This window comes from Anser brachyrhynchus, assembly GCF_964034855.1.
Source record: "Anser brachyrhynchus genome assembly, chromosome: 1".
NCBI classification, from domain to species: domain Eukaryota; kingdom Metazoa; phylum Chordata; class Aves; order Anseriformes; family Anatidae; genus Anser; species Anser brachyrhynchus.
This window is the reverse complement of record NC_137694.1, coordinates 39,239,384-39,267,228: the sequence shown is the minus strand read 5'-3', so window position 1 is coordinate 39,267,228 and position 27,845 is coordinate 39,239,384. Positions and strand designations below refer to the sequence as shown.

Here is a 27,845-nt window from a genome sequence, read left to right as displayed (position 1 = left end):
CGGTGTCAGACTTATTTGAAGACATTGATATAGCTGTGGAAATGAATAGCTAGTGGATATTTTAGGCTCAAGGAGTGAGAGCAAATGTGTTCTTGAACAGGATAGTTGATTTGGAAGGAGCCACCAGAGATCATCCAGTCCAACTGTCTGAACACTTCAGCGCTAGCCATAAGTTAAGGCACCTTACTGAGGGCACTGTCCAAACGCCCCTCGAACACTGGCAGGCACGGGGCATCAACCACCTCCTAGGAAGCCTGGTCCAGTGTTTGGCGACCCTCACAAAGAGATTTTCCTCGTGCCCAGCCTGCAGCCCCCCCGGCGCAGCTCTGGGCCGTCCCCAGGTGTCCCGGGGAGCAGAGGCCGGCACCTCCCTCCCCGCTCGCCCTCCTCGGGAAGCTGCCGAGAGCCAGGAGGTCGCCTCTCAGCCTCCTTGTCTCCAGCCCAGGCAGCCCAAGGGCCTCAGCCTGCCCTCACGGGACACGCCTGCCAGCCCCAACACCAGCTTTGTCATCCTCCTCTGGAGGTTTTCAAGCACCTCAACATCCTTTTTGTATTGTGATTCCCATTTCTTATCTTCCCTGTAGGACTTTCTAGCATCCTTTGTTAAACCTGAACAGTTCCCCTCCACACTCCTACCCGCCCTGGGTTACTAGGCTATACATATAGATCCCAAATTGGTAAATACTTCTGAATTTGTGTGTAAAACACACATGCACAGACTGAGTGGGATCCAGAACACACTGGACAACATATACTTTGCAATGCAGAGAAACTAGTATCAGCTCTTCCTGGTGACCGAGGAGTTCCTTTCAGCTACTTTTAACATTAAAATACAAAGGCAACTCTCAGCCATACAGTGCCAGAAGCATTCCTTTCTATGGCTAGTGTTTATTTGATGATTAGATTTGGACTTTGTCAAATTAAAGTCTTGTAGAAACACTGTCTAAATTTATTTTTATATACTACTTATCTTACTGATGGTATCTGTACACCTGATTTTTTTTTTCCTGCAGCAAGGAATGCCTCTATTTCTGTTTTTGGATTAAGCAGCAGAGAATACAAGGTTGTTTTCCACCTCACAAAGGTGAATGGGAATGCAGAGTTACAATGGACGGAGCTAGTCACTGAATTCTTTACAGCACTGAATCAAAGCATCAGATAAAGAAGGAAGGAGTGGTTGGCAGCCCAACTTTATTTCCTCGTAGCTTGCTATAGCAAGCTGGGCTCGGCTCTGTGAGCATTCTTGTGCCATTGCTGGAGGTGGGGCAGAGGATGCTCAGCTCTTTGATGTGTTTGTGTATTGAACAGCAGTGACCTATTTAGATGAGCAGGCAGCTTTTGTACAGGAACTTGTCTTTAATGTTGTAACCAATGTCTAGTTCCAACAATTACAAAGGGTGAAATTACATTTTGTTTTAGATCTCTGTTCAAGTTTGGTGCTTCATGCACTGTTTGTGCAGTGATCCTGTGTGAAGTCCTGGCCTCATTAAAATGTAGAAATCCTACAGACTAGAGGTTAGGATTTTACCCCACTTTCTCCTGATTGGATATCATGTGCTCTTACAGATGTTAATCAGCTCTAGATGTATCAATCATACTTTTACTAACTTTTAAAAAAAAACTTAAGCTATTGTCTGACATCCTTTTTAATTACTTGTCCAGTAAGTACAGCTTTTTAATTACTGTAGTTGCATTTTAGCAATGTACATAATTTGGTGGAAAAATTATACAAAACATAATGTTGAGGAAAAAAAATAAAAAATCCGACTTGTACCCAATTCAGCTGAATAATGGATTATTCTAGGACCACTGCAGGATTTCTTATGCCAGTAGGCTATGGTATAAATATTACTATATATTTGCTAGTCTGGAACGATCGATTTTTTTGGTCTTTACACTCTTTTTAAGAAATTAAGGCATTTTAGAATTGTCACGTGCCTCAGCATGAGGGCAGTCAGTGAGAGAAGAAAAACTGGCAGAAGCTCAGCCTCAGACACGCACAACTTTTTATGACACTTGCTTCTTGACCTCTGAGACTCATCTGAAGACTTATGTAAGGCCTCTAGTGCTTTGAACATTTGTGTTATGAAGTAGTTTCATACGTTGTGATCAAGTCACTGCCCAATCTCCTCTGTGAAAAACTACAAACATTGGGTTTATTAAGTCTTTTAAGGCACTGTTTCCTAACCCTTGAACCATTTTTGCAGCTCTTCTCTCTGTTTATATTAACATACCATCACAGAAGTACTCTAGTGTGGATCCTTCCAGTGCTGTATGCAAACATTAAATCATCTCCCTACTTCAGCTTATGACTGCCTTATTTATATCTTCAAACACTCCAGTCCTTTTCATCAGTAACATGTCTCCTTGAGTTGTTTGCCTATTATGACTTATGGAACTTCTCCAGTGCAAAAGCCAAATCAAGTGAGGATATGAGGATGGAGTCTCCTTCCTTGGAGACCTTCAAAGGCTGTCTGGACGTGGTCCTGGGCAACTGTCTTCAGGTGGCCCTGCTTGAGCAGGAGGTTGGACAAGATGACCTCCAGAGATCCTGTCCAACCTCAACCATTCTGTGATTCTCTATGTTCACGCTGTTTAATTGTTTCAAAATTTACAATATCTTTTACATTAAAATGAGTAAAAAATATATTTTGCAGTTGGCATCCTCCAACTAAAACAGAAATTCAAGGGGGACTTAGGAGATACTCCCTAATATCCTGAAGTCAGAGGCAAAATTCTCTCCTGTGACTTCTCTGTGGTCATCCAGTGACTAGCAGAGCTTCAAATAATCTCTAGAGATCATTTCTTTTCTCTATCATAGAGCATCCATCAGCAAATTATTAGCATCAAACTATTTAAGTAGTAACAGTAAAGTATTATCTTAATCAAATATTACAGGAAAGAGAGTTCATTTCTACTTGAAACAAAAATGGCAAATTATTTTGGAACTTCAGAAGTATATTCTTGATATTTACTGAATTCTCACTAAATATAAGGGAGGTTCTGTAACCACAGTCCAGTAGAAGGAGATATCACTAAGCTGCTAGCAATATTGTTTTAACAGCTTTTGAAACGTATCACCAGGAAGCAGATGTGGCTCATATTAAGCAAGTACTGGGGTTAATATTTCAAAACACTTCATAGTTCTTCAGTTAAAAGTGAGCATAATAAAATAACTCTATCATTTTTATCATATTTGCTTTAGTTTTAATACCACAGATCAAAGCCTGACAATACGAAGCAACATGCCTTACACACTGACACACCTTCCACTGCACATGAACACAAATGTGGCTTATTAGTTTTAATGATATACTCACTTGAGTTCTGGAAAATTTTCAGATGATATCAAACTTTGTAGGGCACGATTTCCTGTTAATTTTAAATGAGTTAAACCATGTAGCCCCGTCACAGGAAAAGAGGACAAAAGGTTGGATGACACATCCCTGCATAACAGCAAATAAAAATCAGCTTACAGGTTCTCATTTTTTTCTTCAGTGCTAGAAGAGTCATGTTGGAAAAACAAACTATACTATTCTAAATTGATACAAAATGAATGCATTAGAGAGGCCCCAGTCAGCAAAGCAAAGCTGCAGCAACACTCAGGAGTATACACCTATGTCTCTAGCACAAAGCTAGTAGTATATACCCAGCAATCATTAAGAATAATCTCTGTTGTCAAATTTTAACTCTAAGCATTCAAATACAAGTTTAGAGACCAGCAAATGAGTTTAAAAATAATTAAATGGACTGTTGAATCAAAGGGAGCCAATACCAGAACAATTTCCCCCACCCTAAAAAAATCAGTGGGATACGAGAGGGCATGGCTGCTCTGAAATCTACACAAGGAGGAGCTCAGGTGTATGGTGAAGAAGTGCATTTCACAGTAGGACAGGTTTGGGCTGGAGAGAGTGAAGGTGATATTTCTACGCTAAGGTTTGTCTGAGGAGCTGAGAAAATGCAGATGAATACAGAGACATAACTTGGCAAAGTAAAACAGGTGAATGGAAAAGTGACTGTGATCAAGGAGAAATGGTAAAGTAATCAAAGAGGGGGAAGCTCAGATGCGTTCTGTTCTGTATTGGTCTCCATCCCTTCCATTTACTGTATAAGCCTTTTCAGTCCTCTTCCTACTAATCTACACTGCAATATGTAAGATGGTTAATGCTCAAGAAGGAGAAAGAAGGGGAGTCCGATGCAAGGGTGGATTGAAAAGTTCCTGTCTCTAGGACTATCTAAATCTAAAGGGCTAGTCATAAAATAAGAGATATGTTGACGGACTGGTCTTCTACTTTTTCTGGTATAGTGCACTTGTGTTTGTGCATGTGTGTATCCTACTGCTCACAACACAGTTAAATACCAAAAGTGAAATTCTGGTCCTGCTGAAAAGGCTAAATCTACCACTGACTTCAGTCAGACCAGGACAACAGACTAGCATTTCAGGTAACACTCAGTACACTGGTTTACTCTGTATGTTCGAAGGCTTTTTTTCTTTACTTTTGTGTGACTGTTTGGTGCTATTGAACAAATGCAGAATTTATTGCTGGCAGCATGATGTTCCCTCACCCCTTCTTCTCTAAGAAAGCACTGAGGAGGAACCCAAAAAGGAATGCCATAGACAATATTGGGGATTTTGCACCATTCAGAGGGGAGGCTTCTTCCATTAACAAAAACTAATACCCCTTTCCAAATGCGTGTTTCCCATGACTCTGAAATCCAACTACTGGATTATCTGTATGTCTTTGTGAACAACTTTGGAGTAGGATGACTCCAGAGGAATTTTCTTTCATGTCTTCCCCATGCATCCACTGCCTTAGGGGGTACCTTAACAAGGTATTGCAATGACAGTGGGAAGCAGGAAAAAGTTTTTGAAGACAGAGATGCTTGTGAATAAGGCATATGCAATTTGGATTCTGATGTTTTGACCACTAACTTCTCTGGCTGAAGTTACTAAAGAAGAAAAACTATTCCATCAGAGAAGAAGCAGTGAAATAAAGATGCTTACTGGAAAATGTTTCTAATTTAATTTTGAGTCCAGTTCCCTAGTCCTCATACACAACTAGGAAGGTATCTGCATTGCTGATAATAGAGACTGAACTACTAACAAATTCAAAGAAGCAAGACAGGTAGACTGATATATTTCTTGGAGCCCAATCACTGTGATTACACTCTGGTATATGAAGCTTCTCCACAATACCTATGGGAGTTAGTGAAGTACAAGAAAAAAGACATTTAGAAATGGATTTGACAGATCAGAAGATTAGAATAGAGAGAAAAAGCCTCAATTTCTGCTGAGTGGGGCATCAAGTTACAATTTTTTTGCATGTTCTTGCAAGAAAAATGTGAAAATTTAAATGTAAAAGATATATAAATACTTACAGTTTGATCAGAGATGGTAAAGAAGAGAAGGCATTGGGGTGAATAATTTTAATTTTGTTCCAAGCTAAATCCCTACAAGAAAAGCGAGTAGAAAATTACATACCCACTGAGTGAATATGGAAGTTTTCATACACTTGATTAGGGTGCCTAAATATAAAAAAGGTATTAATTACATGCAAATATTTTCAATAAACTTCTACATATCTCAAACTGCAAAAACTTTTTACATTTTTTTCAAATTATGTTAGTCAGTTAATGGTGTTAGTTACTAAGGTGACAACATTCTCTAAAACTTAATGACTTTTACAGTCTAACTCTGTTGTTTTCAGCCTGCTTCACAGTTAAGGCAGCAGAAAGAGGAGTGGGGTAATGGACTACTTCTAAGAGCCCTCATGACATGACTAGGAACAGCAAATCCATTGTCAATAGGCTTATTTTCTTAATAACAATCTTCACCACCCCTGAAAAAAAAAATAATAATAAAAAACACCTGCAAGCAACTAAATTAAAAAAAAAAAAGATGGGCTTGATTCTTCAAAAACTTAAAAAAGTAAAAACTTACAAAAGTAATTTCCCAACAAAATTATTCTGCTGTGTCTATGTGAATACTAGAAACACATGCAAGTTTGAAATCTATTTCTTACTGTTCTTCTTTATAGAGAACAGTGTTCCCTATAAAGATTTCATGCTCCCTAGAGATGATTCTTACGTGAACCTGCCATCAGATGCTAGTTTTGGCTCAGTATCTCTCTCCACCTCTGTCAGAAATGTTCACAAGTAACAGCTTTTATAGCTGGAAGTTTACATCTTTGAATTCATTGCTGCAGATGCTAAGCTTCACAGTGTTTATTCTGCTTTCACAGTTATGACTTAACGGATGAAAGATCAAAGCAAGGAGAAATAGAAACAAGGATGTTTTGGGGCAAACAGTGGACAGACAATGAATAGATAGTAAATATGCCCCATGCTTTTGAGAACTCAAGTGAACCACTGCTAGGGCCGTACTCACAGAGAACGAAGAGCAGCCAGCTGCCGAAAGGTGTCTGCTTTGATTTCATCAATTTCGTTATGATGCAAGTCACTGAAATAGCAATAAGAATCTCCTCAGTTTCAAAGGCACCTGGAGGACGCTCCATGGTAATTCAGACTATTTATGATCCACTTTGGTGCATTGTAAGGGTATGTATTTGGGATATGTCAAATTGGTCAGCAGTAACCAAATTAATGATGCTCAAGCAAATTTGTATACAGATGACTCTTGTTAGGCATTTTAGAATAGTTTGAAGCTTACATTTTTTGAAGTTTTTTACACGCAGTAAAACAGGGTAAATCTTCCAGCAGATTATAAGACAGATCCCTGTAATACACAAGAGAAGAAAAGATTAATATTCAATGTAACGTCAAAAGAAAAAGATTGCCTTTCCTTGTGTCTCTTCATGCTCAATTTAAAATAGCTTGTTTTTACAGGAGAATACAAATGAGTGGACTCAGTTATCATCTGTCATCTGTCAGATTTTTATTTCTAACTGAGAAGGAGATATGAGGGGAAAAGGTAGGATGTATTAACTCCATATCCTACTTTTGCAAATTCCTTGCATTGTCTGACAATTTCCTGCCTGAAGCATAGACTTCTGAGTGTTTTACAGTAACAATATCAGCAGTCTGCTTCAAGGGAGTACTGGCTTTGCATCACAGACTTCATGTTCATCATGTTTAACTTGACAAATATTTAAACTGTTGTAAACGATCTATTAAATACACATATACATATATATATTAGATACTCACATTTTGTCAGAGAATATCCTATATTTTTCTGGCAATAATCACAATGAACTGTAATCAGCTTTCCGTTCTACACTTTTAATTAAGCAGTATTGCCTCTGATCCTTAGAACTGTTATGTCTTATAACTGAGTGATGTGGTTAAAGATATTGGAACTAACTTTGAAATCAATCACTACATGGGAGAAAAAAACTCTTAAAATGACTTGAGCCAAAACTCAACAAATTACAGAATAACTGAAACATCTGGACTGATTTATAGTATAATCTAACTAATCAAAAACAAGCCCAGGCAATTTGCAGAAATTGGAGGGGAAAAAAAAAGGAAAAGAACCATACACCCCTCCCCTTCTCATTCTCAATAGTTTCATCGTATATATACATCTTGTTTGGGGAAAACTGAATTGGAATTTTGCTGGTGGAAAGAATATAGAGTAAAACCTTATACCTATAATTACAAAAAATGTCCTTTTTCACAATTATTTAATATTATCAACAAAAAGAGTAATCTCTTATCATTCCTGCTTCAAATCCTTTAAAATTGGATCACATCTACCCGTTTACTTTCTGGAAAAAAAAAATTATTTTCACAATTACTATTCTGATAGGAGCATTTTGTAGATTCTATATTTGACTTGTGAAAGTGGTGCAAGTAACAACAGCGCCTGATTTTAATGAGTTCCACTCTGCTTTTACTATGCAGAAAGGCTACCATTAATATATACACATTTCTGTAACAGCAGGGTTATTGCCCCTAATTTTGTGCTCTTCACAGGTACTCTGTGGTTCAGATCAGACATGCCAGAGAGTTCAAGTGAGCTGGAAGCTTCTAAGCCAAGGTAAAAGATGGTTGGGGATTTTTTGTCTCTTTGTTAATAAATGATGCTCTTGGCAGCAGCAGAGGGCCAGGGGTTATGGCTCTCTGTTGAAGTGTGTATCCAACTGTGCTGAGAGGAGTCCACCTTCTCAGATATACCTCTACTACAGGTGCACCTGGGAAGTCTCTGTGTTTATTCATCCACGTTAGGAAGCACTGGTGGCTAGGTAGGATAAACAAATTGGCTTTCCAAGCAGTGTTTGTGCTTGTAGGATTTGTGTCTCAGAGCGGGGTGTTCTGCAGTAACTGAGCCAGGAGGCTGCTTCAAGGTCACTGTCTCCAAGTAACTGGTTGGGTTCAGCACACCCTTATACTTCATGGTGCAGGCAAAACTCATCTGTAAGCTTAAATGTGAACTTGGGTACACATTGTAAAATGTGGCATGTTTGTTCCAGTCTGATGGGAACGGGGAAAAAGCAACTCTGTGTACATGACATGGCTGCCAAACTGGTTCCCTGCCCTTTTAAATGTCAGCTTCAATAATATTGGGTGATACCTGAAAATAAGGGATGTGAATTTTCAGTGGAGGCTTCTGCTCTTCCATGAACTGTACAATTTATTAATTGCTACTGTATTTATTTGCCTTCACTTTAGAGATTATTTATTGTTTTTGAATAGTACAGGGCATATTCAAAAGAAAGTCTGTGCGCAGACTTCCTTCCGGCAACAGACTGTTTCTGTCTTTTATCATTCTGGACATGATTATATTGAGTCCATCAAATAAAACTTAATTTTTCTGGAAACGTTCATGACATCCAAGCTGGTATTCAAATAATGTGTTATAATTAGTGTTATTTTAATGTTGGCCAGAGAAGCAATATCAAATGCATTCCTAGTGATGTAATACATAGAGGAAAGTGCTGTTGGCTGAATCTCAAAGAAGCGGACACAATGATTACTTTCGTTAGTGATTAAGCAAACTCCAAGGACATTTTCAAGCTAAAACAATATTGGATATTTGGTATAAGAAGTATGCCCCAACTATGCCAAATACTAGTCTATTAAAATTTCAGTCAACTACTTATGTGTGTTTGGAAAAGAAACTAAAAGAGAAGCATAAAAAGTACTCAAAGCTAAACTCCTTACTCAGTTATATTTTCCATTTACTTCACTGAGTTATCTGCCTCAGAAAGAAAACACTATAGGAGACAGAATGAATGAAAATAAGGCCATGTAGCTTTGCAGTTTTTAAAAGAAAATCGAGAACCATTTTAAGCTGTCCTAAAAATATGAAAATTAATTATCTTTTCCAACAATGTATGGGAAATCCTGACTGGTACGTGGATTGTGAACTTTTGGAGGCTGGTATTTTTGAGTAACATGGGGAATTGCTCCCTGCTCTGAATCCCTAGGCAGTTAATGTGATATACAGAAATAGCAGCAATTGGGTAATTTTAAAATCATATCGATTTCATTTGTTCATTAATCTTTTGCATTACTGTAATGTTATTAATCTTACTGAAACGTACAACACTTGGAGATTAGGTAGCTGGTCACAAGCTGATTTGGGGAGAGAGGTGATCTGTGCTCCTGTGAGGGTCCTGTTGAGAGTATTTATAAAAAAAAAAATATTACTTTTTAGAGATTGTAAAATATTTTTTTACAACATTCTTTAGAAAAAATAGTATCCAAAAATATAAAACAAAGCAAAAATATTGCTTTAGCACTTACAAACTCTCCAGACTTGTAGTCCCAGTCAGATCAGGAAACTCTGTTATCTGTGAAGCACCATTTAAAGTCCTAGAATTTAAAACATCATTTCAATATAATTGTGTTGAGGGATGTGTGGGACAGCTCTAACACTGCAATATATAAAGACAATTAAAACAAAATTAAACACATACAGAGTTCTGAGTTCTGGTAAGTGTTGAAAAGCAGATTTTCCAACAAGCTGGATGGGGTTATCATAAAAATGTCTGTAAAAAGAAAGCAAAAAAGGCATTTTATAAAAAATATTTTCAAATATTCAGAACACATTACATGATTGTATTATATGCAAGTGAGTATACTCTGTATTCTCAGCCACAGACTTGGTGCACCTCTGGGCTTTTTTTCACCCACTAGCCTAAGTCCATCAACCATATTTTGAATACTGAAGCAGTCAGTCTCCTTGAATTTAAAACCAGAAGCTTGCCAAAAAAAACCCATCTCCTCTTTCTCCCAGGTTTGCATACATTGAAACCCAAAGATGAAGAACTTTGTTATGACATGAGACAAAGTTAGCAGGTGAAGAAGTCAGAACGTCACACACTTGGAGGAGGTTGACCATCCGTCACATTTGAGTTTCACTGTGTTTTTGAAGCCATGCTGCTTTCACTCATAAAATAACACTGCTCAAGATGAGTCACTATTTTTAATAAAATTGTTTTACAATTTCTTAATCTGAGGTTTGACAATTCTCAAGTATTCTCATGTAAAACCATGGGAATTGAGACTGGAATCCATCAGGAGTAATTTTGCTATCTTCTACATTGCCAGTAAAATGAAGAGACCTATAAGGAATAGTTCAACTGAAAGGTCAAGGCTAAGGCAGCAGTACTCACTCCCTTTAAATAGGGTATGCAAACTGCCACTCGTTCCATGAGGTTGGAAAGATATAAGCTTGTTCGCTTGCATTACTGTACGTTACACTCACAAAAAGATCTATCAGACAAATAGCCACAAATATGGTGTTTAGTTCCACATGCTCTACCAGGAAGAGTCACTGAATAAACTGTTATCACTTACATTGTAATAAGTGATGGATTACCCACAAATGCACGCTCGGGTATTGATTTGATGTTATTGCTATGAAATCCCCTACAAAAGAAAAAATGGTTTACACAGTAAAGAAAAAAATTGTGAAGGCATAATCTGTATTCACAATGCACATTGTTTTTTGTTTGTAATAAGGAAAGTGTTTGCGTGTAAGGGTATATCCTTGTTTTCTGGGGAAGATAGAACTGAAAAAAAAAGCAAAAGAAAAAGTAAAGCAAATAGTTAGACTTCTGCACTGTTCTAAATGAGAGTGCCGTTCAGATAAAGTAAACTGCAAAATGGCATTTTAAATTTCAGACGCTCACAGTAGGCAACAGTGCTTCATAGCTGTATGTCATGTATGTATGAATATATGCGTATGTATATGTAATGTAAATATAGACATATATGAAATAATAAAATTAACAGTTAAATATTAAAAATTAAATAACAATAAAACAGTATATATATATTCCCGTGCTTGTTAAACTGCAACTATTTTTTTTTCTGAGATAAATGAATTACACAAATTTGTCAAGTAAATGATTTTATACGTTATATTAAGTCTCCCACAACCAACTTTCTGTTGAAATATTTTAGATGTGGACATGAACAAACTATCCAACGTAGTTGTGACTGCTGGATAGAGGACCAAATCTTTGTCTCATCATTAATCACTGGATTTTATTCATATGAGTAATTCTCCATTGTGAAAAACAAAAGAAACAACTAAGGTTTCAAAAGAACAATGATGATTTGTGTGGGAAACTCCCATTAGTTCAGTCGGGTATGAAAAAGGCTTCCCAGATTAAATTTATACATTTAGAAAGCCTCAAATTGTTCACTGATGCAAGCACACTTGGTCATTACTTGGACAGGTCCCACATTACTGGTTTCACTTGTTTAGTCATCATGCTACTGCTGATGAGACGCTGCAAGGCTCTGAATCCCTTGTTCTTCTGCATGCAGTAAAAGCTGCATCCATGCAGATGCGGAATCCAAGCAATATGAGGATCCCATTTCACCTAGAACCAGCAAAGAGACTGGTTTTGTGGCTGTATTGACTGGGATTCCCTGCATGGCAGAAAAGCTAAGCAAACGGCATGACTACTTCCCAGGGCACTGTCTGGCCCCTCATCACCACTCTGACTTCAGCCAGGAGCAGATTTTGGTGCATTTCTGCAAAATAGAGTCTAGAGAGCTTCTGAACTGGTTGGAAGAGAGCCTCTGCCCTGTGGCACTGCTCACCAGTGATACACCCTGCCCAAACCAAAGCTAGGTTATAGCCTGCCAGTTCATGTGCATGAGGAAAATTGCTTAGAGCTAACTGAACCTCCAGGTAAGAAGACTAGTAAGGCCACAGTGGGAAAAATTGTCCCACAGGTATTTTCAAAACTCAGTCTGGCAAACGTTATGTAGGCATTAACTTTGGGTAACAGTTATACGCACTTAGTTTGCACAGAACCACCCCTACAGCTGAGATTGCAAAATGCAGAGCCTCTGGAACAAACTGATTTGGCTCTGACTCGCTGGCCAGCCCTCCAGCTCTGAGTGGCTGCCTTGGTGCCTCCAAGCCACAGACAAAATGCCACATTCTGTCTTTTCAGCCCAGGCACACATTCTGAGAGAGAAACGAGGCTTGGCCCAGAAACCCCCTTGGTAAGGTACGCCTGCAATGAGCTGAACCTCCCTCTGCTCCCTCCGCCAGAGCCACACTGTTGACTAGCACGGGAGGTACTGAGCTGGAGTCAACGCTGCCTGGGGATTCCCTGCTTCGGAAAAAAATCCTAGGTCCCTACTTAAAGTGGCTTTATCACCAGTTTGTGATGCAACAGTGCTACAACTGCATCCAATTGCTATGTTACCTAGTTTTTGTAAATCTCGATGCTGATGGTACCGGTAATGGGGTAAATACTTCACATGGAAAGAATTCTGAACATGCACACCGTTGTGTACATTGTGTGTACAACGTGTGAATATTTCATTCATTCTTTTAGAATTCAGCTGTTTCTTACAATAAACTTGGCTGGTTTCTTTTCATTGTTGACATTATTTTACGGAAACTATGTCTGTGCATCCAGAAGTGTTTTGTTTACAACGTTACAAAGGAGTATTTACAGTGAAAAGAAATTGTTTTAATTTAATGATGCAGGAGGGATGGCAGATAGCATCTAAACCTGATTGGCCAGTAAGAATGCCATGGTTTTTTTTCTTAGACTAGCAGATTGTGGGTTTTTTTTTGATTGCTTGAAAAAAAACAACTGTTGTGTTTGGGACTCAAAATGAATTATTGTGTTTATTATTCACTGTATTCCAAGGATGAAGTTCCTGAAAAAAATCTACTGCACAATGCAGTATAGAAGTTTTCAGAACTAGCATGCTCTAAACTGTATGTTGAAAATTATCTTTTATCCATGTTGGCATGTTTATTAGTTCTTTCTAGAATATGAGTTTTTAAGGATTACTGATAAAATCACCAGCATTAAAAAAGAATCTGTCACACACTAGACAAAACATCCTCCTTCCGAATGTAAGTGCTGTGCTTCTGTACTTACAATTCTTTTAGGTTTGTTAGTGTCCTGATAGCAGTGGGGAACTCGTCCAGACTGTTGTAATTTAGATCTCTGTGTGAAAACAGATTGTATTATTGAGGTTATGTGCTGCATTAAGGGTAACATAGACTTGTTAGCATTTGTAACAAAATACCGTCTTCCATTCATTGAATAAGTACATACAGGCAAAAGCCAATAAATCATCAGAAGTGTATGGATGTTTTCTAACAGACTCTATTTAGGGCACATTTTCATTCCTATTTTTCTATCAGCATCCTATTTTCAGTTGTATCCTAGCTATTCAGCAATGAAGAAGCCAAAAGTGGATTCAGATACTACTAATGGATCTGCTCTTTTGTAAATCGCTTGTTATAACTTGGAAATTATCAACAGAAAAAATAAAAACCAAACCAAACCAAAACAAAACAAACACCTCTTGCCCAGAATATTCAAGAACTTTGTACCATGAGCTGAATTTTACACGGTTAATACATCTCTTTATTAAGGTTTCATTTGCCTCTGACTCACTCAGTCTTTCAAGACTTAGATTTAATTCTTGAGTCTTTCTTTCATCTAATGTACTTTTCATGGTCTGTGAGACCAAGAAATTGGAGATACTGGAGTTAATGGAGTTTGGAAGGTAAAAATGATTGGGAGAAATCTTCCTCTGGCTAAAACAAGTGGGAAAACATACAGTAAGTTCAACTTTATCATTAACTATATAGTTAATTTTAAGCTTTGTCAGGATTCATATGGAGAATGTTTCTAACCACACACATTGTAGGAACAGTAGTTTAGCTAGGGTAGTAACCTCTGCTTTAAGAGCTGCTCATGTTGCTGTGGCAATTAGACTTCATTCTGTTAAACTGAAAGGGCTGTTAGCATACTTCTGCCCTGAGCATATGTGCATCCTTTAGCATTCAGGAGACACCTGAAACTAAAATTGAGATGTGCCTGTTTAGTGCAATGCTCCCTGAGCACTGCTTTGTGAGGAATACAGTCTGAAAAACTTGAGTAAAAGCCTTTTTGAATGGGCAAAACACAAATCACAGTTTACAATAGATTGAAATTGAAATAGTATCAGGCTGAAGTAATGCAGGCAGGAAACTGCTGTCTGAACTCAACAAGGCTTTCCTTCCTGCTTGTAAATCTCTCTCTCCTGCTTATTGACAAAAAGAGATTACAGGCGCGTACGGTTTGGTTTTGCCCTCCAGTGATATGTGATTTCCAGACCTATGCATTGATGCAAACAAATGATTTTAAAGCTGGCGTCCATCGTTTACACAGAGATCTCTTTAGATTAGCTTGAAACTATCTGGAAACTGGTCTATACAGTACACAATTACTGCACTCGGGGCAAGTGCTGCATTCTCCTATCACAGCAAAATGGCTGCACCTACACTTATTCCCAGGTTCATGATTGTCCTCTGTGTTTTCGCCTCTTTCATGCCAGGTGGCTGGGACTGGGTTTGCAATTACTTATTCCATTGTTCTTTTTTTCCCCATTTTTGACCAAGTGCCATGTGAATCTCACTTGTGAAAACAAAACAAACTATTACATTTTCCTTCTTCCTTTCCTGTCCCCTTTTCCGGTGCTACACTAAGGGACTTCCTTTCAACTCACAGCAGGCTAAAAATTGTAAAACTGCAATTGTAAAACTAAGGGATCGATGCAACTGAAACCAGCGATTAAAAAAAAGGCCAAAACTTCTTGCTTTCTGATCTTATGAAAATACATAAATGAGCAGTACATAATTCTGTGGATGAGAAAGAAAATAGTTACCTTTAGACCAGCATTATTCAGTTTTGATACTTTGCTCCTCAAACCAGGCCTTTTATGTTCTGCCCTGGTTGGTTGAAACCTCTAAAATCTCTGGAAAGGATTCAGCTGAGTGCAGAAGGTGGCAGATAGAAAGATATGCACAGGTCTACTGTCCCTGTAGCATTTTTGGGTTCTGTTGTCTACTCTAGCAGACAACGTGTTCACTCATCTATGGCAAAAACTTGAGGCAACTTGAATCTTTACAAGCGCTACTCTTTATCAGAGCTCTTTCAAGACAAAAACGGATACAATTGAAATGTTCCTCTCTTCCCTTGCAAAACATATATAATTTGGCTATTTGGCACTTTTTCCAGGGGTAGAAAAATAAAATCATTTTATAACCCTCCTCTAGGGTGAGACAGTTTCTTAATGGTAAACATTTTCATTGTGACAGCTTCCCAATCTAGCTATTAGCTTTATTGATTAAACAAGACAAATAAATAGTACTAAACTAGGCAAACATAACTGTTCATGAATAGGCACTTCTTTTTGAATGCCCAGTATAGTTTTCAAATGTCCTTTCAAAAATTTATCAACAATGATTATTAAAAAGGCAAACTAATTTAATAGTAAAAAAATAGGATTTGCTGTATAGAGTCATTGTAAACCATCACTTAGATCCTGTAGCGATTAGGCAAGCCAAAAACCACGTTTAGCTTTTAGGCTATTTTTTATTCTTTCAGAATATTAATGAAAACACTGAAAAAAAAAGGAAACAAATAAGAGGTCAACTCACAAAGTCTCTAGGCTGTGGAGCCCATCAAAGCATTTCTTTCCCAGGGAGTAGATTCTATTGTTATGGAGATGTCTGCAGGGGAACATTAAGCACACAGTCAGGAAAGCACACTACACACAGTGGACTTAAGCAAAACATTTTGATGCTTCAATCAAAAGAAACTTATTTTCAGGCATGCACCGATTATATGCAAGTCATGCTTTTGCAAGAGCATGTAGAGGAGGCACCTTCGCCAACCCTTCCCCCTTTCTCCTGACATCTCCCTACCCATGAGGGCTTCAATTTGATTCCGTACATGGGATTTCTTTTACAACCACCTAGATGGTCTAAGAAGGGTATATCCTGGAGGTCTAGGTTGAGGTTTGCATATTAAATACCATGCAATTGTAGACATATTCTCACCAGTTGTTAATTAACATGTTGCCTTAAGAACTGTGGGGAGTGTTAGCTGTATATATGGAAGACGTATATTCAGAAGGTGTTAGAGGGGATGGCACAAAGCAGGAGCAGGTGAGGAGAAGGATAATCAGGCAGAAATAGTCATTAGCCTTGCAGAATGAAAGAAGACACAAAGCCACAGAACAACAAGTCATAGCTTTACTGAGATGAGTAAGCTAATCAATCTTCAAAGTGCTTTAACTTGCCTTCCTTTAAAACTATAAAAACCAACAGCTACTTTCTCATATTTTCAGCAACTGAAAGAAACAGTTGCATGTCACATTTCAATCAAAAACTCCCATGTGAAGGCTGGTAATGCTGCCTATTTCTATGGTTTTTAGACTGACATAGAAAAAAAAAATATTCCGTGTGAAGCTCATTAATGTGAGTAGGTAGAACTTAGTGATACTTCAGATTGATTTCTAAAGAGGATGCTTTTTTTCCCAGCAGACCTTTATTTTATTCTGACACTCTGCTCTCATAGTGGAGGGAAACTAAGAGAGTAGCACTTAAAAGAAAAGAAGGTCTGTGAATGAGGAACTGCCAAGCACATGCCCTTCAATGCTTCATTCTGCTCTGAAAATAATTTTAAAGACCACAGAGCCTACAGAAGTTGAGTCTCCTTGCCCATGAAAAACAAGGTTTCTAATGGCAAAATACAGATGTTTCGTGGGTTTTTCTTTTCCTGTGAAAAACCTGATCATTTTTTTAAAATGACTACACTGAGCTGTAATGCTTTAGTTAGCATGAAGAGTGTCTACAAATTCCAATTACATTTGGATTGCTAGTGATCGAGCTTCAAACCTACGCAAAATGAGCATGCATATTTGCAAAGAGTGGAAAATTTGCCAGACTGAATAGAGTAGGAAACAAACGAAAACAGAACCACACAGAAAGATTTTGACAGGCCAAAAATTTCAGTTATTGTAGATCATGAGGGTTGATTTAATTATTAATCAATATGAAAATCAGAAGACTAGAAATAAGCAGGGCAGATCTAAAATAAGGGAACCTAACTGAGCAGAAGGAATCAGGGAATCAAAAGAGGTCATTTTCTCCTGGATTTCTTAACTATCCTCATATCACTGTATTTCTGGTATGGATGTAGAGAATAGCATTGAAGACATTCTCTATCTTAAGCATTGCTGAGATGTTTAGCTCGGTAAATGACTCCTTGAAAAACTTTAACTTGATGAGACTATTACTTGATGTAAATAGAGGGCAAAGATTGTGTGCCACAAGGCAGCTATTATCCCCCTATTATCGGTGCTCTATATGTTGACATGAATATATTAGGCACTAGGCAGAGATGGTGATTATAAAGCTCAATAAAGAACCCTGAAGAATGCCAGGTTCTATGCTCACACTGGAGTTAGAACATGCTAAAATATGCTAAGTGTCTTACAGACTATGGTTTCAGACAGCTTGTAAATCTTGAATATATTATTCTCTCCTTAATAATACTAAGATTTTCCAAACTATCCTGAAATAACTTCTCCCCCTCAGTCTCCTCCTCAGTTTCTCCAGCCAGTCTAGAATTTTTTCCATTTGGTGCATTCCCAGAAGATAAAAAACTGAAACCGTGTTCCAGAGTATTCCTTCCAGATTTCGGTGTGGGTTTTGCATCTGTTTCATTTAGTTGTATTGGTATGCAAACATATCTAAATACAAAACTACATATACTTTCTACAAAGGGAAATACATAGTTTCTACTGGACAGCATTCTTTCCAAGTCACCCAGAAAGCTTTCTGTTCATTTCCTTTTTCTAATCTTCTCTCATTCAGTCCATGCTGCCTTGGAGTCTTAGAAGGCAAACAGTTCATCTGTTTCTGTTTGTTTTGCTGACCAGATATGGTGATTTTTTTAAAAAAATCCCTTACATAGCTCTTTACTGGAGACGGAAACTTTTAAGCTAGATCAAAACAAGCGATTTAGCAAATGTGAGTTTAACTGTAAGAAGATGTAAAAGATATGCTTCTCTATTTTTTTTCTTTCAAATTTTGTTTTATAGTACTTATGCAAGCCAGAAAACTTAATTTGTATTCCAAAAAGGACATTTTCTGTAAGAAACAGTATTGACCTTATGGTAAAGGAGTATCATCATTAAGACTCATGCAAAAGTAGAAGGGAACTGCAGCTTTATGGCCCCAAGATACATCAGTTTAATACTAACATTGAAAGACAAAACTGAGGTTTAGTTGACCCATGTATATAGCTATTTACCTATTGTTTGCCAACTAGGGAGAGACTAGAGGAATGTTAATTATTAAAGGTTTTCTCAAGCAATGCTTAAATTAAACATTGCATCTTCAAGCAATTTATCACAAGGAGGTCAAAGCTCTGCAAAGAAGCAGAGATTGTGGCTAAAAAGCAATCGATAAAACTTACAGAACTACCAAACTAGAGAGGTTTCCAAAAGCATAGTCTGGTATGTAATGAATTTTATTCAGTGCCAGTGTCATTGCCTGAAGTGCTGGTAAACTTCTAAAAGCTTGGACGGGTATTTCTGTCAAAGAATTATCATCTAGCCACAGGTGTCTAAGGGAGACCAAGCCATTGAAGCAGTTGGGGGGCACATAGTTGATGTGGTTGGCATCCAGGCGTCTAGGAGAAAAAGAAATAAAGAAAATTGACTCTGAGAAAAGAACAGTGGATTTACACATGAAATTATCACCAAGAACACAAGGATAGGTAGGGGTTGCCACATCCATCTTTCATTTCCTGGAGATTCTACATTTCCATCTTGCTTGCAGCCTTATCTGAGACCTCACGTGGTGAGACCTCTCCTAGTCAGCTGGCTTGCTGCAGACAGCTCTCCTTTGGAGCTGTCAGTTCACTGAGAGCACAGATTAATCACTTCTGAACAGATCCTCTCTGTGGATCAGGCATGAATTTGTTTCCTTTCCAAATTATTTGAAAGTATGGAACAAAAAAGTGTAAGAAACTCAGCAAGACATTCTCTTTCAGAATCTATAAATCACTGAATCATGGTGCCAAAAGCCAACTTTGGTTTCCATTTGCCATCCACAATTTTAAAAGCCAAAAATAAAAAGAATTTCTGAGTTTCTGCTCATGTTTTACACCTTCTTAAATCCTGTGTATTCCAATGATTCTAATGAGCAATGAGGTTAACATTTTTTAATAGTGGAGCAAAGTGTTTTTAAACAGAGGTCAGTGCTGCTAATGCAAATTATTTACTTTGAAAAGTAAAGTACTTAATACACTTCAGTTGCTGCAGAGCCAACAGAGGGAGCTCAGTTGCACATCGTACCTTTTCACAGTCTGCAGGTGATATCTTGCTTTCACACTTCTGCAAATAAGGATTAAATCTACTGAAATCTTTGCAGATATGGCACTAGAAATACTATGTCATATATTCACTGGCTTTTACTTTCTGCAACTTCATGAAATATCCAGATGGTGACCTGTACTCAATACACTTTTTCTGCTTTTAATATCTTGTTTGTAACATAAAAGACGCTCTCTAAAACTTTTCTTGAAGACATCTGTGCAGAGAAGTAATTAAGTGAATGATGAAATAAAAACAAATTTAAATAGAAGTCTGAAAACACTGCAGAACAAACAGACACACCCAGGGTACAAAGAAGTAATTCTGTACAGCCTAAATTCGGTCTGTTTGAGAGAAATGTAATACTCTTTGTGGCGGACATGGTAATCTCTTTATTTAAAGCTGCTTCCTCATTTGCAGTCATGTAAAATGTCAGGTCCATTCTATCTCCTTCTCCATGCTTCTTCTACCAACTGCATGAGAACAAATAATGAACGCTAAGGCTCTGTGCCAGGCTGGCAAATAACTGAGACAAGGTCAGTTGGAACAAATTTATAAAGTTCAGTGTCAAAGCCCTTGTACAATTAAATTTTCAATATAATAACTGACATGGCAGGCAGCAGAGACAGAGCTTCCAAAATAACTCAAGGGTTGGTCAACAAATGGGTGAGGCTGGAAATGTTTAGAAGTAGTCATGCTGTACCTCCCCCATTCCCCAGGCAATGAGCATGCTATGCCTGTGTTTTCAAATAAGGTATAATTTGAATGAGTAGATGAGGTTTCTTTGTGTTTTGGTCAGAAGTAAATTTCTTCCCTGTGTGATGCTGGTATGTAAACTAAGAAGTTACAGTTGCATTAGTTTGACAGTTACACTGATTAAAGAATGGAGGCTTTATTCAACCTAAATGTGTTACTGCATTACAGTCAGCATCTTGTTCAATACCAAGGCTGAGTGTGCAGCTCTGGCTTCCCCGTTGACTCCAGAGGAGTTACTCACAGAGCCCCTGGTCACATGTTGAAGCCAAAAGTCAGTTGTTTCTATATGATCTTGTGGCTGAAATGGCAATATTTCTGTTGTCCTCAGAGAGGTCAGGATTTCTACCTTACCCATATTCAGCAGCAAATCAAGGAAACAACTTTTTTTATAACCGAAGTTTCCAAACATAAACCCACCATTAGCTACGTAAGCAAAATACACGAAATTAGTACTGCTGTAACATAAGTGAGATTCTAGGTAGTTGGATTACTCTTTGAATAAACTTTGTAAGAAAATGAGAAGCTACAATGATCTGAGTTGCAAGCCCTATTACTGGACTACGTATCCTACCAGTGCTCATAAGAAGTACTGCCTCAAATGCATTTTGTTATCTAATCTTTTTAAAATTTCCAAGTACCATTTTCCCTCTTGCAGATAATAAAACATTTCAGTAGTGGTTATGTTTCCTGTCATACTGTAGGTAATGCACACTGATGTATAAAGCATTGATCAAAATCGCTGTTTTCAGCCAATTGTTTTACATGTGCTGATCAAAGTTTTGGCACTTTCAGAACTAAACCCATTAACTCACAAACATGACCCTATTTATAATTGAAAATATATAGATAACATGTGGTGAGTTTGAAAGCTGCTATTATATTCCAGAGAGAACCAATTTAAGGAAACAGAAAAGCTTGATCTCTTCTGATAGGCGGCATGTAAATAAAGCAGCCAGTATGAAATTCACCATGAGCTCACTTAAAATGTCCAAACCTTTCAAAGAAAATGCTTGAGCTATGTGGACTGTATCCCACTGGTGTTTCCTGTGACATACTGTGAATGCTATGACCATATGCATTATAAATGATGAAAAGATATTATTCATATAGAATTGTAAACACGACTAATTTACTGGTACTCCGAAAAGGGTGAAAGTAGATCTTTGAATAAGTTTTGATGCAGATATTTTGATCAGTTCAATATGAACGGACACCTAGTTTTACGCCACTGGTAGGTTTCTAAGGCAATATATGTATTTTTCCCTTTCTCTGAGTCTTCTCTCGGAGTGAGCCCAGCTACCACCTAGTGATATACCTGCTAAAGACATTCCTTAATGGCTTGTTGGTGTGTCTTTCTCATTCATTCAAGATTAAGTCAAATGCTAGGTATGGGATCAGGAAGGAAATTTCTCCCAAGTCATTCTCCCCTCTGAAATAAGTATCTATTACATGAATTGCCTCTTCTTGCAGTGATGAGGGACTGAATACAATGAAGGGACTGGGCAAGAGGAAAGCTACAAAGACAGACAAAGAAGTCAAGAATACCATGTTTCTTCTGACATTCATTTTAAAATAAGACATGCAAACCCAAATGATAAGGACCTATACATCACAGGCAGGGGGGGCAGGGGGCTGAGAGCACACGAGGGCTGATTTCAGGCACGGCAGACTAACAAAGGGCACGATCCTCCCTCTCCTACCTCCTTCCTCCCGGCCTGACCGCCTGACCAGGATCTGTTATGTGGGGAGCATCGCACAGGCCTTGCTGCAAGGTGTGGGGCAGTGATGGGGAAGTACTGGGGACAGGGCCTGTCTAGGACGGGTGTCACAGGCAGGATGGGGTCACCTGCAGCCCCACCACGACAAGCCTGTGGTGACATGGACCCCCTCAAGGGTTTGTTGATAGGAGTTGGGCTAAAGCCCTGTGTAAGGAATAGCAAGAGTGACATCAAAACTGGCTCTGAAAAGTGGTTGTAATGAAAACAGAGCTGGCCATTGTGAGCTTGGTTTTTCAAATGTGGCCCTTTAAGCAGGATATCCCCTTCAGTCCACAGGGGAAAATGCTAGGACTATTGTGAAAGCTTAATTACAACACATCAGCGCAGCGGTTCCCACAGCTCACTTTCAGCTCTGCCCTTGTATGGGCTCGTACAGGACCAATACAAAGAACCCTGAGCAGCAACAGCAAGACTGAAAGAGAGAAGTCACAAGCCGTAATTTAGGAGCGTTTGTTTCTGTCCACTGCTTGGTGTAAACTCCATGTGCATGCAAAGCAGGAGGAGGTCTCAACAACTCTGAGAGTTTCAATCCTTAGCATTTCTCTCCATATCCAGATATTCTGCTCAGGTGTTGTGGTAAACCTGCATTTAAGATGGTGTGCTAGGATGCTAGCACGACGTATACAGCACAAACATCCAGTTACAAAGCTATTTTCAAACTAAGACTGGCCCCGAAACCCCAGAAGTTGAAAAAAGTGGGGCCAGCAGGACTTTTTGGGTCATCCTAGGAATCTGGCCGAACACCCAGATCTGAAGTCCATGGCCAGACATTTTGTGTGACCGCTCCTGGCCTCCCGAGCAGGTGGCTGCATGCAGAGCACTGATGGGATGGTCCCAGGGGTGTACGAATTGCCAAGTGACCCCGCAGGACAGCTCAGCCAAATCTTAGCTGGCGCTGGTCGAAAGTGTGGCAAGGACCCCGTTAACAGCACAGCTTGGTAGATGGTCATGGCCAGAGCCTGGGAGCACTCCTAAGCACTGTTTGCTTTGCTAGGCTGGCTCTAGCAACAGTATGTCACTGTGTGGCGCCTAGGAGGACCTCCTTGGAAATCTAGTATGAGCCTCGCATTGCTAACCTTTTCAACACCTGCTACTCGTCCTCCTCCCACAGATGGAGGTGGGGTTCAGCCACACAGGAAGATTCTTCATCAGCAGTTCTCAGGTTGAGAAATTTCTCTCTTTACAGATATGATTAAAAAAAAGTGCTTATGAGATTGCTCAGCAGACTTAAAAGAGTCAGATGTCTAGTAGCTTCTACTGAATGAAAGAAAACATCCCTCAGCAGCCTGGAACTGCTGATCTAGTTCAGACTATTTGCACCCTGCTTTGAAAGCCATCTGACCCTACAGCTGGTTGTGCTAGGGACTGGACCCAAATAAAGGGGTAGCATACACAGTTAGGGGATCCTTGCACCTCTGCCTTCCTTCCAGCTGCTTATCAAGCTAGAAGAGTGTCTGCGCTCTGATACTGGGCTAGTGCTCGATGTTTCAGTCCCTCTTCTGTTACCTAGTGTGCCCTAGGGCTCTAGTAGCTCACATGGTTAAAACATGCAGCAAATGCAATGGTGAGTTTTGAGACATCTTCATGTATGTGTACAGATGCATGCATGGGTACACACAACCTTGATTAAAACTGTGGGAAATTCCTCCTTAGGGAGTTTTTGGGTAACTGTTGAGGGACTGGGTTTCCTAAGAAGGATAAAGCCTTCTATAGGCTTCATTACCATGGGCTGTGACATGGAAAACCACAACTAAATCTCCTGTCTTTTCATGAAAACAATTCTCTTCGGAGAATGCGATTTCATCAAAGTTGGTTTGTCTTTTAACTAAAAATCAGGATTATTAACACAAACATACCGGAAAAAAATGTTTAAAGTTAACGCTTCTGAAAAAAATGCTTTTTAATTTCAAGACTGAAGTGGATGCATTTCAGAACTCTGTGCCATCAAAGTCTTCAACTCCTTGCTCAGATTAAGAATTTCCTTTGCAATGTCACATATTTGGAGGAGTAGGGAGAAGGAGCTGAAAAATCAATTTTCTGACTGGTTCCAGCCAGGCAGATTATTTAGAAAATCAGAGATGATTTCTAGATAACATTTTATGTAAAACTGCATCACCACCATATGCACCAAACTTACAAACATATCTGAAAAATAAAATTGAAGTGATTTATAAATTCTGTCAGAAAGTTCAAACAAATTTAATTTATATTATTTTGTTATCCTGTATCTGTAAAGTCAAATTATTTTAATTGACATTATTTTCTTATCCTGTATCTGTAAAGTCAAATTAATTTGCTACACTAAATTCCAACTTCGCAGGTTTTTGATGGAGAAAGGATAGTTTATTTTTTCCTCTACCAATGTTTCCAGCACTTTGGAACAGGGACTGTCTTGTATTCTGCCCTGTTTCCTGCTATTAAAGTAAAAGTCCTCTTAAATTTTACAGGAATGAAAGCAGCTAATGTGTGTTACTGTAAATAATGCTTGTTTTTAAATAGCCTTGATGACTGGTTTGGCATGGGCAGTGACACGGTACTTGATCTGTTCTTGATTTTGACCATTCCTGTCTGACAACACAATAGGAAAAGCTGCTCATTAATAATGATGCCTAAACAAGCAAATAAAGTGAGAGTTAAGTTTCATCTGTAGTATTCACTGCAAAGTATTGTATTACAATAGTCTCAATAAAAGAATAGCAGAAGCTTCACTTTCTTATCAGTGATACTAGTTAGACTTTCCTCCTTTATTTAGTAACATGTGCAAATAAAGATCTCCAACTTATCAGTTGCTAATAACCTAAAATTTATGTTAACATGCTCAGGAAACAACCTTTAAAAAACCAAACAAACATATTCTTACGTTATTTCCTGCTTTATCAATCCCTTCTTCTTCAAAAAATACTTACATGATAATTCTGGTACCTAACTGTCACTAGAAAAGACAAGATGATTATACCACAGGAAAAAAAAAAAAAAAAAGAAACCTATTTAAGCAAATACTTAAATTCAATGAAAAGAGTTGGCCAGACAGCAAGTTGTTAATTAATAACTATATTTGAAAAATAAATCAATATACCTATGTAAAAGGCTTTTGGACTATACAGATATATTTAAAATTATTAAAAGCCTTCTTGATTTAAAAGCAGAACAGAGATATTGGAGCTCTGGGAAACATAAAATCCAGACACCATTTGCTTACAGTCAATTCCAAAGAAAAGTGAGTAACAGGAGAGAGAGCATTTAAGTGGCACTTCAAACCCTGCTGTCAAGATCTAAGTTGTGACACCAGTGATTGTGTGTTGGTCGTTTTCAGTCATGGTATTTGAGCTGTTTCCCTCTTTTTGGCTTAACAGAAACGACTGCCATTTGAATTGTTAGGGCCAGTAATCCAGATAATTTTTATTCATGATACAAAAAGAAAATTATAGCCCATATAATAAGCTGAAGATATTCTTCTGCTGAACTTGGAGATAACCACATCTCAAAATTCATATGTTCTGGTTACTTTCTTAAATCCTTATGCCATAAAGGGAATCGGAGTCCAAAACAATCATCACCCAAGCACCAGTAGCTGAACTTATTTATTAATCAAAGTAGCACATCACGGTTGTTGATTATTGAACTATGAAGACTTCTAAAATTGGAGAAGATTTTAATGTTGTTAAATCTAAATTTTCTGCTTAAGAAAAACAATATGGTTGTTTGTTTTCAGGCAACAGTATTACGGTTCTCTCAGATTTTTTGCTGTTGAAGATGAAACACAATTTTTTTTTTTGGTGTGTGGTCATTTCTCATTTCATAGTATATAGTGAATACTGCCTGCTGCCTGAAGGCGACTGATGTACGCTGAAGGTAGTTCAAGCCTTAGAAAATTTATGATTTTAGTATTTATCACTCAATCTTGTCGTGCTATTCAGCATGCCAACAATATAACAACATGGATGAGAAAGTGGAAAGAACTGGTGTTCATTCCTGCAATACAGCAGATTTTCTTGCTTTCTGTACCGCAGGCCATGTAACATCAACTAATCTGGTTATCAATATCTATACCTGCAATGTCATTTTTTGAGCCTGGAACTAGACAATAAGGAGGGAATATCATCCAGAAATATCTTTTTGTGCAAAAATTTGTGATGAATTTGTATAGTAAGTGAACATGGAAAACTTGTGTTTGTATACATATGTATCATGTGCGCACACACAATTATATATATACTTATATAAAAATGATTTTAACATTATCCTCTTCACATTCAGTAAGGTAGAAAGGTGATTAGTATGGTTTGCCTCTCTACATGGTTGCCCTTCCTGGGTGAAAACTTAAAAGGTAGATTTTAAGTCCTGTCACCAGTTTTCAGGTTTTTGCAACTATACTAACCTAAAGAAAAGGGTTAACGAGGCTTCCAGAAACCATGCCACCTGTTTAGTTAAACATAATAAACACAAGAAGTTGTTATCTTACAGAACTTGCCTTTGTGTAGGCTTTTAACCTCTTAATTACACCCTTGAAAAGACTCCTGCTATTCTGAAGGTTTCGAGAAATAACTCCTATTGTAAATCAGAAACCAATGCAAAAACCACCATGTGAACAGAAAATTCCTAGACTGTATGAAAGGAGAAATTGAATCTCTGCACACCTTTATCTGACAGGCACAACCCAGTTTAAGCAAACAAAAGAATAATAGTCTTCTTTTCCTCAAAGAGGTCTCTTTCACCAGTGATCGTCTTTCAGCTGATAGTAGCTTTTCTGTACAAACCCGTATCGTTCCATCTTGGATCTGCTACACAGCTGTCTAAAGGTTTCTCCTGACCACTCCTATTCTCCCTCTGTTTCAATTCTGTCACAAAACACCACTTCTTTACATAGAATACACAGTGTAACTATGTTTGGTTTACTTCTTCAGCTTCTTCACCTATGGAAAAGAGTATTTGCAAAAAAGAGTGGGTGAGACCGTCATTTTGTTTAGAAACTGTGCTGCAAATTCAACAGTCTCTTTCAGAGCAACAAAGGAACTCTTGTTTGCTTGGCTTATCGTGTTTTGGTCCAGAGTGTGTATAGCATGATGTGATCTCAGCAAGATTTTTTTTTGTTTGTTTAGCAGAAAGAAAATCTAATATAGTCTCTAGACCAGCATTTTCTCATGACTTTTTAAAAGATCAAAGGAAAGAACTGTAACCTCAAAAGTATATGGCTAAGATATTTCAGTCTGTGTCTGGTCAATAAAGAAAAAAGGCACTGACCAAATAACAATTATAAGATAATTAATTCTTAAGGCTGTTTCACCTTGACAAACCTTAACGAATACTTTGTATATTAAGGAGGTAAATATTGTTCAAGACGGACATAGGCACCTGGGAGCTAAAACAGAATAATGTGAGCCTGTGTAGTGGTAAGTTATACACAGATGACAAAATTTTGCTAGAAATCAATTCATTTCATTAATTCTGTTCTTCAGATTTTGGCTGAATTGAATGTATGCAAAAGATGTTAACTTTCTGGTAGAACTTCTTTACACACAAAAAAAGAAGACAGCATGTTTAGCACAGTATGCTTCCCAATCAAAGTATCTTAACTGTAACCAGACTAGATAGCTTGGTATATGTGCTACCCTTGTCATTCTTAGACCAATGATGTGGTAATCACTGCACACTGTAGCAACATTTTTTGCAATAGTTAATTGAACTTCTCTAATGACC

The 27,845-nt window shown here is 38.1% G+C and overlaps 1 protein-coding gene across 5 annotated transcripts in view; it reads right to left on the bottom strand.

The window, feature by feature from the left end:
• Positions 1-27,845, bottom strand: part of LGR5 (leucine rich repeat containing G protein-coupled receptor 5) — a 91,821-nt gene that overhangs the window by 9,687 nt on the left and 54,289 nt on the right. For 4 of the 5 annotated variants that reach the window (XM_080577707.1, XM_080577709.1, XM_080577711.1 and 1 more), the window contains 11 exons: positions 18,714-18,929; positions 15,887-15,958; positions 13,332-13,400; positions 10,768-10,839; positions 9,885-9,956; positions 9,712-9,780; positions 9,510-9,581; positions 6,671-6,736; positions 6,389-6,460; positions 5,380-5,451; positions 3,321-3,446 (listed from right to left, as the gene is read on the bottom strand). In XM_080577707.1, coding sequence (XP_080433833.1) covers positions 3,321-3,446; positions 5,380-5,451; positions 6,389-6,460; positions 6,671-6,736; positions 9,510-9,581; positions 9,712-9,780; positions 9,885-9,956; positions 10,768-10,839; positions 13,332-13,400; positions 15,887-15,958; positions 18,714-18,929 — 978 coding nt within the window. The remainder of the gene's footprint in view (positions 1-3,320; positions 3,447-5,379; positions 5,452-6,388; positions 6,461-6,670; positions 6,737-9,509; positions 9,582-9,711; positions 9,781-9,884; positions 9,957-10,767; positions 10,840-13,331; positions 13,401-15,886; positions 15,959-18,713; positions 18,930-27,845) is intronic. The other variant, XM_080577708.1, reaches the window with a different exon arrangement.